Raw genomic sequence first — 16,973 nt, 5'->3', positions numbered from 1 at the left:
GCTGCTTGAGCCACAGGCACCGAGCCTATATCCCTATTCTTTAAGCTTTTTTCTATTTTTAACTTTTTTTCTTTGAGATAGTTTTATTTTGTCACCCTTTGCAGAGTGCTGTGGCATTGTCATTCACAGCAACCCCAAACTCTTGGGCTCAAGGGATCCTCTTGCCTCAGCTTCCCAAGTAGCTGGGACTATAGGCCCCTGCCACAATGCCCCGATATTTTTAGAGATGGAGTCTCGCTCTTGCTCAGGCTGGTCTGTTGAGTTCAGGCAATCCAGTTGCCTCGTCCTCCTGGAGTGCACTCTCTGAGTGAGGATGTGATTGGCTTCCTTGAGTAATACTGGAAGCTAGCAGGGGACTCAAGTACAATACTCAGAAGCAGGATCTATGCCTGGTCCCCATGACTAGGAGACCTTATCTGAGGGAGCAGAGTGGAGAGGAGAGGCTTATGGTTAGGCTGCTTGAGGCTCCCTGTTTTAGATGTCATGACCACATATGATGCTGAAGCTTTAATTTTATGTGTTACAGTTGTTCCAAATATTTTTGATCTGGATACCAGAACTCAGATATACTTCGATTATCATCATATGTAGTTGACACAGGGATTAAAGTAATATATAGCACACACATATTCTAGCAAGATGCATGGTAGTTGGAATGCTTCAGAATTACTTCAATGAGAATGTTCTGTGAACTCAGACATCTCTGGCACCTTCTTCAGCATGATATGGCAACTGCGGGAACTCTACCTACCAGCTGTAGTAACTGGGCAGCACAGAGGTGGACTTTCCAGCCTTGGGCACGGCATGATACTCCTTTCTGATTAGCTATCTCCTGCAGCATAGCTTTCTTCTCCTCTGCAATTATATGAAAGTAAAAATAAGTATATCTCAATTTTTAAAAAGCTTAATCATTTGTGTTTACACAATGTAAATGCCAATATTTTATCAAGAATTTCTTTACTTGAGGCAGTGGTTTCACAGACTAGATAAGCCAAGAGAACTCACTCCCCTCTACCACCTCCCTGAGTGCTGACCTCCTCCAGTATGGCTATCTATCCAGAGAGAAGCTTGCTGTGTCACCACCCCCACCTCCAATGCCCCGGCTTAGAAATTTTGCCAGAAGAAGGAGGCTGTAAAACAGACAACTTCTAATTTTTTCCTAAAGGAACTGATTCCATTTGCAAGTATGGGAAGAAGTTTAAACCTCACGTGCTCCCAAGAACAGCGGAAGGGGTGGTAGAGGGAATTGGGAAGAGATCTGTGTTTCAAGTGAAGATCCAGCCTAGACCGTGTGCAGGCTAGTTTGCGTGGGAGAGCTAAGAATAAGACAGAATAAGATAGCTGACAGAGCCTGCCTGAGGGCAGAACAATATAACATGGAATACTGAACATAGGAACTATTTTGCGTAAGAAACTACAATGTGATTGGATTAGTTCTATAGGGGAATTTGTGCTCCAAAGCACAAATTTCTGTAGAGAAAACAGCCAGCAATTAGTGGCTTTTTTATTTAGGTTAGATCCGGGGAAGAGTAGAGGAGAGAGCCCTTACAAAGCCATTGTCATCTCAGGGTGACAGTGATGGCGGGCATGCCTAAAGCCAGGACTCCCTGAGGAGAAACTAGAACACTAGTGTGGGCTTGGCAGGGTCGTGGTTAGATGTTACCAATTCATTCAGGCCATTCACAATGGTTGCAAGACCAGTCTGAGTCGCTTTAATACATTATCTGGTCCAATTTCCAACAATAAATTATGAGGTATGCAAAGAAACAGGAAAGTGTGGCCCATACTTCTGAAAAGAATATAGGCAATAGCAAGTGCCCATGAGCACTGCCAAGTGTCAAATATAACAAAAAGAGATTAAAACACTTATAACAAACACGTCCACAACACTGAGGAAAGCATAAGACTAAAAAAGTAAGGGAAGCTAGGATGACTGCGGCGCATAGACAACAGAGAAACAGAAATTATTAAAAAGAACCAAATCAATACTCTGGAGTTGTGAGATGGTATTGGAAGATAGGGCCTTTAAAAAAATTCTGGAGTTGGAAAGTATAGTAACTGAAATGCAAAAATTCACTAGAGGGGCTCAACAGATCTCAATTGGTAAAGAAAAATTTTTAGATTTTCTCCTAAGGTTTCTTTAAAGTCTTACAGTTTTACATATAACATCTATTAGCTTACATCTCTAGGCTTAAGATAGTACATCGACCTATTAGCCATTGTGAGGTAATTTCTATGAAATTCTTGTGACACAAAGAGATGTTTAGTGGCTAACGTCCTGTTTCCACTAATGGTCGGCACTCTCTGACCTCTGGAAATTTCACCTTTTCTTTTTTTTTTTGTAGGGACAGAGTCTCACTGTACCGCCCTCGGGTAGAGTGCTGTGGCGTCACACGGCTCACAGCAACCTCTAACTCTTGGGCTTAAGCGATTCTCTTGCCTCAGCCTCCCGAGCAGCTGGGACTACAGGCACCCGCCACAACGCCCGGCTATTTTTTTTTGTTGCAGTTTGGCCAGGGCTGGGTTTGAACCCACCACCCTCAGCATATGGGGCTGGCGCCCTACTCACTGAGCCACAGGCAAAAAAGCTGGGAAGTACCACCACCTCATGTCCTTGCGGAGAATCAACTGTCCACGCCCCATCCCTGCTCTCAGACACCAGTCAGCGTCATCTTGAAAAGTTTCCAAGTGGAATTTATGTAGCAGAAAGGGAAATGCAACCAATTCTCTGGAAACTCACAGCTTTCTGTGTGTTTATTATATTTGAGATTAACAACCACACAAAGTCCATGGATAGAAATATTTGCAGGGTATGTTCAAAGCATTATCAGCCACTTTCCTTATATGTGGGTTTATTAAAGTGTTATTCCCTGGTTCAACAACAACATCAAACCACTTATTGAGGGCTTGCCCTAGACCATTCCAAGAGCTTCATATGCATGTTAAACAAAAGGGTCTTATGATACACATACACTTTAGCATCCCAGAACCCCTATGCACTATGTTACACAGCAATCTAGTACAGCTCCCCCACAACTACTCTGGCGGCTAAGGAGGTCATCCTATCAGGACACTGGGAGCTGTTAACATAATGCATTTTACTAAAGCCGAGGATATCACTTAACCATCACACTGGAATTATAATAAGTGCAAACAGCTTTTTAGGGCAAAGGATAATTTTCTAAGTTTAATGCTCCTTAAACATTAAAGTCTGAAAATTTTGTAACAAAAATTTATATTTTTTACCAGTGTAAAAAACTAGAAAATTCAAGTCTCAAGATATCATTACAAAAATTTGTATTTTTTACCTGTGTAAGAAACTAGAAAATTGTGATTCTATACTTTTCTCCTATTGTGATTACAATACAGCCAAGTGTTATACTAATATTAATACTGGATGTTTCTGGGAAAACTAACCTTTAACCCGGACGTCACTGTACCTCTGGAAGTGGTGGTAAGCAGCTTTCCAGGGGTTCCGATAGTGACGGAGCAAAGTAATAGGAGGTCTTGGACGCACAGGGACATACCTCACACCTTCTTCATCTGTACAATCAGGGAAGAAAGGAAGATGTTAATTTTTATTTTTTTTGAGACAGAGTCTCACTCTACTGCCCAGGCTAGAGTGCTTTGGCATTAGCCTAGCTCACAGCAACCTCAAACTCAAACTCCTGGGTTTAAACGATCCTTTTGCCTCAGCTTCCTGAGTAGCTGGGACCACAGGGGCCCACCACCATGCCCAGCTAAGTTTTCTATTTTTAGTAGAGACAGGGTCTTGGTCTTGCTCAGGCTGGCATTAAGTAACTTCTTATGTATTTTCAACAATCCTCAAAGTTCAATTCCAATAAAGTGAGCTGTAAGTGAAACTGGCTATGTAAACAGCCTCTGGAACAGACTCCTGACTTAAGTGGGAAGTGTCAGGAGACAACAGTTAGCTTAAGCAATCATTACCAATATACTCCTTGGGAGGAGACTTGCGCTTCTCAGCCTTCACCAAAAGACTCTTGGCAGTGGACTTCTCATCATCAGTGCTGTTTGTCTCCATCATATCACCTTCCTCTGTTGAGATCACGTGCTGTTGCTTTCGAGGCTTTTTCCTTGGGGAGGCACCAGGCGGTAGGTCACTTGTAGGCATAGACAGGTTGTTTGCCAGCAACGAGAGAGATGGTGACATAGTGTTGGTAGCCAGTGGAGGAACTGCTGTCATAGGAAAGGAGCACACACATGTATAAGAACCCAAGTACTACGGAAAGCTTCCCTTGATTTCCAGCAGTGACAGTGACCGAGCAGACGGCACAGACAGCTAACATCTATTGCAGGTCTTCCCGAGCACCTGGCACCATGCTAAGCACTCTGATCTTGGCAAAGGCTGCCAGCTGCTCCCTGATATCCCATATCTTTATCTTCCTTAGTTGTAGGACCCTCATTTTTGACATGGGCCCAGTGCTGTTTAGCTCAAAGAATATATTTCCCAGCCTCTTAGAGGTATGGTGATAAGATGAAAGTAAAAGTGTTTTATAGCACCTTTGGCGAGTTTCCTTAAAAGAAGGTATAAAGAAAAGAACAAATAGAGAGAAAGAAAGTGTGATTTTCTACTTTTTGTCTTCCTTCTGCTACCGATGACTAGAGCTCCAGCAGCTATCTCAAATCTAGAGCATGAAGGTACAATCCTAGAGGTAGGTGATAAAGCAGCAGAAAGAGCCTGTATCCCCCAGGATTCGACAGAATATACCTATCATGCTTGGACTGTATGCATCAGGACCTGCTCCAAAGGAGATAATAAAATCTTGCATGTTTAAGCCACTATTTAGACCTTTAAACATAAATTCCTAGTGGGCAACCAATTGACTCAATCTTAAAACTAATCTGAACAAGTATTATTCTCCAATTTACAGATGAGAACATTTGGCACTTACAAAGTGGCAGAGCTGGGAGTGGACAGAGGCAGTCTCTCTTTAACTACCAGAGTTCTTGGCCTTCAGATGAAAAGCCTTCAGTGAGGAAGTAAACATTTGTTTCTGCTTATATGAATCACACATCTAGTGACTTAAAAAATCATGTTCAAGGCTCACCTTAGCTCTTATTTTCGCTCTGCCACATATTTGCCCCATTCTCTTCCTCCACCCAACCTCAGCTACCCACTCCCAATAGTCAAATCCCAAACTCTGTCATCACCAGTAACTGCAAACAGCCCCATTCCCCCACCTCAATTTCCAGCAGCTAGTTCTCCAGGCAAACCCAACTCTCCTTCCAGGTCACTTTCCTCAGCTCTCAGCGTCCAGCACTCTTTAGACTTATTCACCTGACCCGGATTCTGACGCCACTTGTCCTTCTCATGTCTGTCCTCCCCTGTCCCTGGTTGAAATCCTACAATCACTTTATTCATTTTCTTCCTTCACTGTCCCTTTTCCTGCTCCATATACTCACTCACCCAAAGCACAAGAGGTTGAATCTAATTCTGCAGCTAGTCTGTACCCATGCAGCAGCTGAATGTATCTAGAGACACACAGTAATGCTGACCGGCCTCACCTAGACAATCCTACCCTATCTGCGAAGTCTAGCCTCTCTCCAGATGACACTCTCAGAGGATGACCCTGCTATCTATTTCACTGAAAAGAGATGCAATCAGAAGGAAATGTCCATCGAGTCCCACCGCCCCGCTTGCACCGTGACCCTGCATTTTCCTCCTCCTGCATTTGCAGCAAGGCCAACCCCTGCAGGTACACGCTGGACCCCACCTACCCTTGCCTCCTCAGACAACGCTCCAGGAGCATTCACATGGCTTTCTCCAGCATCACTGGTTCTTCCCACTCTATTCCATCATTCCTATTAACATACAAAACTCTATTTATCCATCCTAAAAAAACCCTTCCTCTTGACATCATTTCCCTTCAGATATTACCTTCTTTCGTCTACCCCTTTAGAACTAACTCCTCAAAAGTGTTTCCATATGTGTCTATTCACCTTGCCGCTTTCTCTTGAGTGCCTTCTTAATCATGCTTTTACCCCATCATTACACAGAAACTGTTTTTCTCAAGATCTCAGTAACTCTGTGTTGCCAAGTCCAAAGCTCAGTCCTTACTGTGCTTGATCTCTCAACAGTATGTGATCCAGCCAATCACCTCTCTAAACAGATCTATCATGATCTTCCAGAACAGCACAGACTTCAAGTGGTATCCCTACTACTCTGGCCTGTGTGTTCAGTCTCCCTTGCTGGACTCCACTTCCTCTCTCACCTCACAATGGCGCAGTGTCCTGGCATAGGTGACGGGCTGCTTCTGTTTTTAGTCAGTATTCATTCCTGACCTCATCCATTCATCCAGGCTCATGGTTTTAAGCATAAATTATGTACACACTGACAATTCCCCAATTTATATCCACAACTTCATTTTCTATTCTAAAAGCTAGCATCATAGATCCAACTAACTATTCAATGTCTATATTTGGATGTCCAACAGATATCTGAAACTTGCTATATCAAAAATTAAACTCTGGCTTGGCACCTGTAGCTCAGTGAGTAGGGCGCCAGCCACATACACTGTGGCTGGCAGGTTCGAGCCCAGCCTGGGCCAGCTAAGCAACAATGACAACTGCAACAAAAAAATAGTTGGGTGCTGTGGTGGGTGCCTGTAGTCCCAGCTACTTGGGAGGCTAAGGCAAGAGAATTGCTTAAGCCCAAGAGTTTGAGGTTGCTGTGAGCTGTGACGCCACAGCACTCAACTGAGGGCAACAAAGTGAGACTCTGTCTCTAAAAAAAAAAAAAAAACCAACCTGCTAGACAAATCTCCTTGATTCCACCTTTGCTCCCGCAGTCTGTTTTCTACCCAGCAGCTGCAGTGTTTTGCTTCAATCCTAAGTGAGCTCATGGCACTCTGCTGAAGCCCCAGCAGCTCCCTGCCAACCCCAACAAACCCAAAGTCCTTGCAATGACCCAGAGGCCTGCTTCTCTATGGCTTTGTTTCTGTGCCCTTGTCATCTGCCACTTCCCTCACTTACTTTTGAGTCCATCAGGTATGCTCCTGCCTTAAGACTTTTGCACTCACTGCTCTCTTGGCCTGGAATGTTCTATTCCTAGATATCCTCAAGTCTAGCACTCCATCTCTTTAATGCCTCTACCAAAGGGCACTTTCTCAATGAGGCTTTCTTTTAAAACCTTCTTTACAAGTTCAACCTCAGCTCCAACTTATCCTTTTATTTTGGCACTTATTCCCCAAATATATATAATTCAATTATCTTTTTGCTATTCGTTCCTCTCACTAGAATGTGAGATCTAAGAGGATGAAGACGCACTCATTTTGTGCGAGGTTCTACCGTCAGTGCCCAGAGCACTTCCTGGTGCAGACCCTCCAGGCAGAGGCAGGGCGCCGGTCCGCTTCCCAGTGTGGAGAGGTGAGGCAAACTATCCCAGCAGAGAGCAGACGCTGAGCAAAACGGACAACATTTAATTTCTCTTCTTGGGTTGTCCAAGGTAACTTTCCAAAAAGTGTCAAGGCTAAGTACACCCATGGGAGGATGTTTCATGGCATAATAGATAAGTAAATAAATGGCAGCTTTAAAAAATTATAAACAGCACAGTCACACTCTTATTGAATAAGTGACACGGGGAATACAGGCCTTCATGCCGCAATGGTAGGGAATGACCATCGGGTAACTGGAGCACAAAATAACTTGCTTTCCACTTTAGATTTGTCTACGTTTCAAAAATTTTATGCATTGAATATGCTACTTTTGTAATCAGGAAAAACAAAATTCCATAATGAATTATTAGAAAAAACAAAACCATACAAAATAATAAAGAAAACCTACAGAGTGGGGCGGCACCTGTGGCTCAGTCGGTAAGGCGCCAGCCCCATATATCGAGGGTGGCGGGTTCAAACCCGGCCCCGGCTGAACTGCAACCAGAAAAAAAACAAAATAAAAAAAATACGTTTAAAAAAAAAAGAAAACCTACAGAGTGATTTGACCATCACAAACAGGAAGTTTAGAGTAAAGATAAAGAGGGAAAAGGGATAACAAATAGTTTTAAGATTTTACTAATCATATTTACCAGCAGCATACAAGGTCTGACAATTAAGTTCATGAACTCATCCCCGAAAAAGTGCTACATACCTCACTGCTGAACACCACTACAGTTACCTGGAAAAGCTACACACCGATTCCAGCACCTAGTCCACCCTTCAAAGCAATTCTGAAACTCTTTTTCTGGAATGGCCATCAGAGCTGTTGTCATATTACCCTTGATGTCCTGTCATCAAAATGTCTTCCTTTTGGTATTTATTTTACCTTTGGGTAAAGAAAAAAGTCATTGGGTGCCAGATCAGGTGAGTAGAAAGTTATTTGTTTAGTGGTTAAAATCTCCCTTGCAGACAGTGCCGCGTGAGCTAGTGCATTATTGCGACGCAAGATCCACGAGTTGTTGGCAAAAAGTTCAAGTAGCTCTCCTCTGATGTTTGTATGCAGCCTTTTCAGTACTTCCAAATGGTAAACTTGTTTAACTGTCTGTCCAGTTGGTAGAAATTCATAATGAGCAATCCCTCTTGTATCAAAAAGTTCTGCAACATCATTTTGACTTTTGATTTGGACTGAGGGAACTTTTTGGTTGTGGAGAATTGGCTGACTTCCGTTGCCTACTTTGATACTTTGATTCAGGATACAACACAGCCCTGTTTCATCACCAGTGATAACACGGCCCCAAACATCATCTTGCTTCTCCAAAATGTCTTGGCAAACTTTGATTCTCCTTTGTTCTTGTTCATTGGTGAGCTCCTTAGGGACCATTTTTGTACACATCTTTCTCATGCCAAGATTTTCAGTTAAAATTTTCCTGTTTCTCTGTTGATGTTTACTTCATCTACTATGCTTCTCAGTCAGCTGATGATTTGGACACACAATTTGACAAACTTTTTGCGATGTTTTTAATAGTTCTGCTTGCTATTGGCTGCCCTGACTTCTTTTCTTCAGTGATGATTTTTTCTCCTCAGAAAACCGTTTAATTCATTTGTACCCATAGCTCAGTGGGTAGGGCGCCGGCCTCCTACAACCCAGGCTGGCAGGTTCAAACCCCACCCAGGCCAGCTAAACAACAGTGACAACTGCAACAAAAAAATAGCCAGGCATTGTGGCGGGCACCTGTAGTCCTAGCTACTGGGAGGCTGAGGCAAGAGAACTGCTTAAGCCCAAGAGTTGCTGTGAGCTGTGATGCCATAGCACTCTACCGAGAGTGACATGGTGAGACTCTGTCTCAGAAAAAAAAAAAAAAATTTTTTTTTCTTTTCTTTTTCATTTGAACACTGTGGTTTTCTTTCGTGGCATTACCCTCATAAACTTGGACCAACATATCTCTGATTTCACTTCCACTCTTGCCATGTATATTTTTGTTTTGAGATAAGAGTTTCACTTTGTCACCCTCAGTAGAGTGCCATGGTGTCACAGGTCTCAGTAACCTCAAACTCCTGGGCTTAAGCAATCCTCTTGCCTCAGCCTCCCCAGTAGCTGAGACTACACGTGCCCGCCACAATGCCTGGCTTTTGCTTAGGCTGCTCTCGAACTCATGAGCTCAAGCAGTCCACCTACCTTGGTCTCTGTGAGTGTCAGATTACCGGCATGAGCCACCATGGCTGGCCACTCTTTGCCAAGTTTAACAAGAAATTTATTTAATGTTTGTTGCTCTGATTCAAGCTCCACATTCTTGTGGCAGCATACAAAAACACGCAACGATTATGAATACGATTCAGCAAGACACTGCCATGCAATTGACATGAACACAGCTGGGACACTAACACACCAAGGTTATGAAACCTTAAAGAGTTGTTATTACAGGGTCCTCTACGTAAGCACATGGTGGTAAGTTCATGAACTTAATTGTCAGACCTGATAAATCTTTACTATATTAATGAGGCAACAAAAATTGACAGGGAATAAAACTGTAAATAAATAATACTTGCCTATGACCATATTGTGACCCATTTTACGTGGTCATATTTTCTTAATGAAGGCAAGGAGACTATTCTGAAGATATGGTCAGAAATTAAACTTAATTACAAACAGGCAGCAAAATGGCTTTAGTTTTCACAGGAGTTTAATATTTTCTTCCACTTATTAAAAATTACTGAAATCTAAATTAGGCATCAGGCAGTATGGCTTCCTGGTGGAGGTTGCACAAGAGTCAGGAAAGAGAGCTCTAGCTCAGTAAGGAAAAGGGAAGCAGTGTTTCCTAATGCAGAGTGTTCTGTGAATGAACTTACCAGAAACTGGCCTCATGATGTCCATAGGTTCTACTTCTTCCTTTACTTTAACTTCAGGTACAGGAGGGCCCAAGACAGAGGAGAGACCGCCACCCACCGTGGCTGATGGTGGCGGTGCGGCTGCAATTGTGGTGATGGGTGGAGTGATGGGGACTGCTCCAGGAATGGTTGAAAGGGCAACTGCTGGCTGTGATGGGGGACTGGCTGCTGCAATCATTGTTGGAATGGTTGGTGGAGGCTGCTGGGCGGTTGGAGGGACGGCAATGGTAGGCTGATCATTATTTTGATTAGATACAGTCTCCATGGACATGGTGACTGGAGAAGCCATAGACACGTGAATTTCAGACTTGGGTTTGGCACTGAAACACAAAAGCAAAGCATTCGGAACAAATAAGAGAAAAGTGCCTTAAACCACAACTTGTGAGAGAAATGGTATCTTTGTTCAATTTTTTAATACAAAATATAGCACAAGTGACACTCTATTCCTTGAACCTAAAAGTTCAACATTAAGCCAACTTCTAAAGGAAATTTAAGTTTTAAAAATGTTCTGTATGCCCTACCCCCACAAAGTTTTTATAACCAGTAATAAAATGGTGTTTTAAAGAGATCACTCAGTCCTGTCATCATAGGACAACCAATTTTCATTACATTCATGTATTTTTTCTCTTAAAATTTCTTAATATTTATGTTATCTTTGAAGTAGTTGTTGGCTTTTAACTGAAATTGTAGTTGAGAGGAGAGGAGGGCTAAAAGTTGAGGCAATCACTAATGGCCCATGATTTACTCAATCATGCCTGCATGACAAAGCTCCCAGGAAAAGCCAAAATGACTGGGTTCAGCAGCTTCCAGACAGCTGAACCCGAGGTTCCTGGAAGCTGGCATGTCTGGGAGAGCATGGATGCTCCGTGCTCAGCCCCTTATGCCCTGCCCTATGTGTCTCTTCATCTGCAGCCTTTGTATTATCTTTTAGAAAAAGCCAGTACACCTTTATGTTTCCCTGAGTTGGAGGTTGCTGTGAGCTGTGATGCCACAGTACTCTACCAAGGGCGACATAGGGAGACTCTGTCTCAAAAAAAAAAAAAAAAAAAAAAAATTAAAAGTCATTCCAAAAGTTCATCTGACACATTGGAGTCTCCCTTACCCTTCCAAAAGGGCCAAGATGGAAACTGAGCAGTAGGGAACTACTGATTTCTTTGTACTGACCAGGAGTTTTTAGAGGCAAAAGGCCATCGGGAATAAAGATCATCAAAGCTTTCAGAAACAAAGGTATTAGAAACCAGGATTCAAAGTCATCAGGCCTTTCAAGAGTACCATTTTTTTTTTTTTTCCTGAGACAGAGTCTCACTATGTTGCCCTCGGTAGGTGCCATGGCATCGTAGCTCACAGTCAACCTCCAATGCGTGGGCTTAAGCGATTCTCTTGCCTAACCCTCCCGAGTAGCTGGGACCACAGGCACCCATCACAATGCCCGGCTATTTTTTGTTGCAGTTGCCACAGCTGTTTTAGCTGGCTGGGGACAGGTTTGAACCCGCCACCCTTGGTATGTGGGGCTGGCGCCCTACCCACTGAGCCACAGGCGCTGCCCAACACCTTAATATTTCTTTTTTTTTTGTAGAGACAGAGTCTCACTTTATCACCCTCGGTAGAGTGCCATGGCATCACACAGCCCACAGCAACCTCCAACTCCTGGGCTTAAGCGATTCTCTTGCCTCAGCCTCCCGAGTAGCTGGGACTACAGGCACCCGCCACAACACCCAGCTATTTTTTGGTTTGCAGTTCAGCCGGGGCTGGGTTTGAACCCGCCACCCTCGGTATATGGGGCCGGCGCCCTGCCGACTGAGCCACAGGCGCCGCCCAACACCTTAATATTTCTAAGGAATGATTTCTAACCTAAAATTCTTCTGCCATTTTCCCATTTATTTACTTATTTCATTTTCATTTTTTAAAGAGATACGGTCTCATTCTGTTGCCCAGGATGAGTGCAGTGGTACAATCACAGCAAACTGAAATTTCACACTCTTGGGCTCAAGGGATCTTCCTGCCTTAGCTGACCAAGCAGCTGGGATGACAGGCCAGCACCACCATCACTAGCTAATTTTTAGCTATGTTGCTGCACTATGGGGGGTCTCACTATGTTGCTGTGGCTGGTCTTAAATTCCCAGGTTCAAGCAATTCTCCTGGTTAAGCATCCTGAAGTGCTGGGATTACAGGCATGTACCATTGAACTTGTGCTTTTTTACTGTTAACCCTGATTGGTTGGCTAATGTGTTTTCTTAGTCATTAATTTTAACTGCTTACATGTATTCCTTTATTTTACTTTTTGCTCTTTTTTATCCTGATAACTTTCAATATTTTTAAATTGACATAAAAATATTTAAGGCTATACATTTTCGTCTGAATACTGCCTCAGTTGTAGCCATTGATACTGCTTTCATTATGACATTTTTAAAATATACTGCAACTTTCATATTTTTTTGACTGTTTTAGAGGATTTAAAAATGGGTAAAAAGGGCTTTCCATTTTCTGCTTTCAATACTATTTCTAGTTTGCACTGAGATGAAATAATTTTCCGTAATTTATTTAGACTTTTCTTGTGCATAACAAAGAAACTATTTGTGCAAATGTTCTGTGGTTACCAGAAAAAGTAGAATTAACACACTGAATTAATATAAATTTACCTTATTATTGTTTAGGTTAATTATATCCATATTTATTTGTTGTCTACTTGAATAGATGTAGTTGAAAATGAATTAAAGCCTTTTTACTTGTAATTTGTTCTTTTAAACCCCCTTTATACTTCTGGTAAATTCTGCTTTATAAATCTTTTTCTTCGAGATTGCAATGTACTGTCTGTGTTTTGTTTTTAAGATGAATTTCATCTGGCTGGGTGCCAGCCACATACACCGCAAGAGTGGTGGGTTTGAACCCGGCTCGGGGCCAGCTAAACAACTGCAACAACAACAAAAAGATCAATTCCATCTTTCCTGATAATTACAATTTCAATTTGTCTTTGCCTGATATATCTTTCGGAAAAATATGTGTAAGTAATTTAAGTCCTCAGGTGACATTATCTTCTTTTAGTGTTATTTTTTTATTGGTTGCCATGGGATTACAATTAACATCCTAAATTTATTTCAATCCAGTTTTAATTAACACCAAATTAGCTTTCCATGAAAGGATGGTAAAAGATATTCACGCAAACAGTAACTAAAAGAAAGTCAGGGGAGGAACCTATACCTTCATCAGGTGAAACAGACTTTAAATCAAAAACTGTTACAAAAGACATTGTATTTTCATAAGAGATTCATCAAAAAGATAATGGGGGTGGGTGGGTGTGGTGGCTCACGCCTGTAATCCTAGCACTCTGGGAGGCTGAGGTAGGTGGATTGCTTGAGCTCAGGACCAGCCTGAGCAAGAGCCAGCAAGATCGAGACCCCCATATCTAGCCTGTAGTCCCAGCTACTTGGGAGGCTGAGGCAAGAGGATTGCTTGAGCCTAAGAGATTGAGGTCACTGTAGGGTATAATGCCATGGCACTTTATCAAGGGCAAACAAGTGAGATTCTGTCTGAAAAAAAAAAAAATGTAATGGGGATGGAGAAACGGAGTTACTAAGAAAAGCGTATAAAGTTTCACTTAAGCAAGATGAAGAAGTGCTAGAGATTTGCTACACAACATCATACCTACAATAAACAATACTGTAATGTACACTGAAATTTCTTTATAAGAGGGTACATCTCACATTAAATGTTCTCACCACAATAAAAGAAAAAACATCTAGCAATTATAAACCTTCACATACCCAGGAACAGAGAGCTCCAGAATATACATATGGAGCAACCAATGATAAAATTAAAGGAAAAAATATAGTCCTACAAGAATAGTAAGAGATTTCATTCAACACCCCAGTTTCAGTCATCGCTAGGACATCCACACAGAGCTCAGCAAGGAAAGAGGGGAGCTGAACACTAAACCTACTAGACCTAACAGACATATATAGAAAGACTCCACCCACGAACAGCAGAATACACACTCCTCTCAAGTGTACATGGAAGATTCTAGGGCAGACCATATGTTTAGTCAAAATTGAAATTTCAATAAACTAGAAAGGCTGAAATCACACAAAATATCTTCTCCAACCACAACAAAATGGAGCTAAAAATCAAAAAACAAGGGAAAACTGGAAAATTCACAATGACATGTGAGACTTCTTCTCTAAGCAGATGATGGTTTTTGAATACGTGAGGAATATTGCCTTACATTTTTGGTTTCTCAACAATTTAACAGCTACAGAGAAAACATAATTTTATGTTTAATCATTCTGATTATCATTTTCTCATCATTTTCTTAAATCAGGGGTTGACAAACTGTATCCCAGTCCACCATGTTTTGCAAATGAATTTTTTTGGAATGTAGCCACTCTCATTTGTATACATGTTGTCTATGGCTCCTTTCCTGCTAAAACAGAGACCGTATGACCCACAAAACCTAAAATGACTTGGATTTGGGCCTTTACTGGAAAAGCTTCCAACCTCTGCTTAGAAGATGAATAAAATAGTTAATGAAGCACTAATGACAATTTCTGTGGGATAAATACTCTGACCAACACCACTTTCAAGCTACCAGTGCTAAAGCACTAAGTGTAGAGATGTGAAGCATCTCGGATACTTGATGAATACAACATATATGTAAATAATAATAAAAATAATTAGCACACAATTATACATTATTTCCACCATCATAATAATAAAATGTACTCGAGAATGATTAGGATACGATGAGTTTACAATATTAACTACATTTGTTTTAACATTATTTTTTTAGTTATGAGTATATAGACAGTAATACAATTGGCGAGGTAAAGTGTTATGGCATCACAGCTCACAGCAATCTCAAACTCTTGGGCTTAAGCATTCTCTTGCCTCAGTCTCCCAAGTAGCTGGGACTACAGGCACCGGCCACAACACCCGGCTATTTTTGTTGTTGTTGTTGTCGTCGTCGTTGTTTTAGCTGGCCCGGGTGGGGTTTGAACCTGCCCTTGGTGCATGTGAATGGCGCTCTACCCACTGAGCTATGGGTGCTGCCCAACAGTAACACAATTTTTTTTTTGTAGAGACAGAGTTTCACTTTATGGCCCTTGGTAGAGTGCCATGGCATCACACAGCTCACAGCAACCTCCAACTCCTGGGCCTAAGCGATTCTCTTGCCTCAGCCTCCCAAGTAGCTGGGACTACAGGCGCCTGCCACAACACTCGGCTATTTTTTTTTTTTTTTTTTTTGGTTGCAGTTCAGCCGGGGCCAGGTTTGAACCCGCCACCCTCGGTATATGGGGCCGGCGCCTTACTGACTGAGCCACAGGCGCCGCCCAGTAACACAATTTTTTACAATGGCTGTCTTTCACAACTGGCTCATATAATTTCTTATAATTTAATAATCTACTCTTGTAAGTCAGTACAAGTCAGGCATAGCATGCTACGGTTCCTGGGTTACAAATGAGATATGTTCCTGAGAACATTTTAAGGTTGGATTTGTATGCAACTCAGATCCTTGATGAACAGCACATATATGGAAATAATACTATAATGGCTCATATGTGGTAACAGTAATATAGTGTAAAGCTGTAATAAAATAATTCTCCTCTACTGTACTAATGACTGACAGAAACTATTATGCTCTTTCTTTTGATTAAAACAGAACGTAAAAAATAAACTCACACAAAAAATTTAGAAAGGAGATAGAAGAAATTTAAAAAAAAAAAATTAAAGGTTGACACACCTAACACTGCATAATGTCTTGCTTATTGGAAGGGGCATTTTTGAGGCACAAAGGAAGGCTGACGATCAGATGATGACAACATAGATGGTGCTGGAGAACTGGGGTTTGATTCTGTTGTCGGAGGAGGGAGCTCACCACTAAAGTGGGTTTCTTGAAAAAGGTATCTAAGGCTGTGTACAGCTTTTTTCTTTTTTTCATCATAAATGGCCTTGTAGTAGCTGACATTTTCACTAACTCCATGGAGAACCTTTGTAAATCGCTCAATGATAGGATCCTGTTCCTTAAGCTTAGCAAATCCTGTTTCGATGCAACAAAAGACTTCCGCTATATCTTCTGTCATGAACTTTCTTGGCTCTAGATCTTAATTCTTTGTGTTCTTGTGTTTCCATCAGCTGCTTCTCTGAGACTAGCAGCTAGAGTTAAGATACTGTGCTAAGAAACTGCTTACACCATGGGTGTGTGTTTCATGTGCACAAGAAACGAGTTCCCGAATTATTAACTATAGTTATCCATATGCGGAGCCTTGGGAGCCTGTTCCCAAGTATGGAATGCTGTTGTCTGTAATGCAGGGACCACTTGTATTTCACCAACTTTTCTGAATTACTCTGTTTTACGTATGTCTTTGTATACAATGAAGAGTTGGGTTTTGTTTTGTAATTCAACCTGGAAAAAGGTTTACTTCAACAGGTGAGTTAAGGCCTGTATTAGTTTGTAAGGCTGCCATAACAAATTATCACAAACTGTGTGGTTTAAACAATAGAAGCGCACTGTCCCACAGTTACAGAGGCTAGTGGACTGAACCAGGTGACAGCAGGGCTGATTATTGAGAGTAGTGAGGAAGAGACTGTTCATTCCCTGCCTCACCTAGCTTCTGGTGGTGTGCTGGCGAATTCTGTTGTCCCTTTGCACCATTCCAACGTCTGCCTTCGTGCTCACACAGCATTACATGTGTCTATATC

At 41.9% G+C, this 16,973-nt stretch overlaps 1 protein-coding gene across 11 annotated transcripts in view; it reads right to left on the bottom strand.

The window, feature by feature from the left end:
• SAP130 (Sin3A associated protein 130) overlaps nt 1-16,973 on the bottom strand; it is a 91,183-nt gene that overhangs the window by 3,222 nt on the left and 70,988 nt on the right. For 10 of the 11 annotated variants that reach the window (XM_053596797.1, XM_053596802.1, XM_053596799.1 and 7 more), the window contains 4 exons: nt 10,242-10,600; nt 3,949-4,197; nt 3,418-3,543; nt 752-855 (listed from right to left, as the gene is read on the bottom strand). In XM_053596797.1, coding sequence (XP_053452772.1) covers nt 752-855; nt 3,418-3,543; nt 3,949-4,197; nt 10,242-10,600 — 838 coding nt within the window. The remainder of the gene's footprint in view (nt 1-751; nt 856-3,417; nt 3,544-3,948; nt 4,198-10,241; nt 10,601-16,973) is intronic. The other variant, XM_053596804.1, reaches the window with a different exon arrangement.

This window comes from Nycticebus coucang, chromosome 7, assembly GCF_027406575.1.
Source record: "Nycticebus coucang isolate mNycCou1 chromosome 7, mNycCou1.pri, whole genome shotgun sequence".
In the NCBI taxonomy this organism is placed as follows: Eukaryota; Metazoa; Chordata; class Mammalia; order Primates; family Lorisidae; genus Nycticebus; species Nycticebus coucang.
The sequence above is the reverse complement of the archived record's forward strand: the minus strand, read 5'-3'. Positions and strand labels throughout refer to the sequence as shown.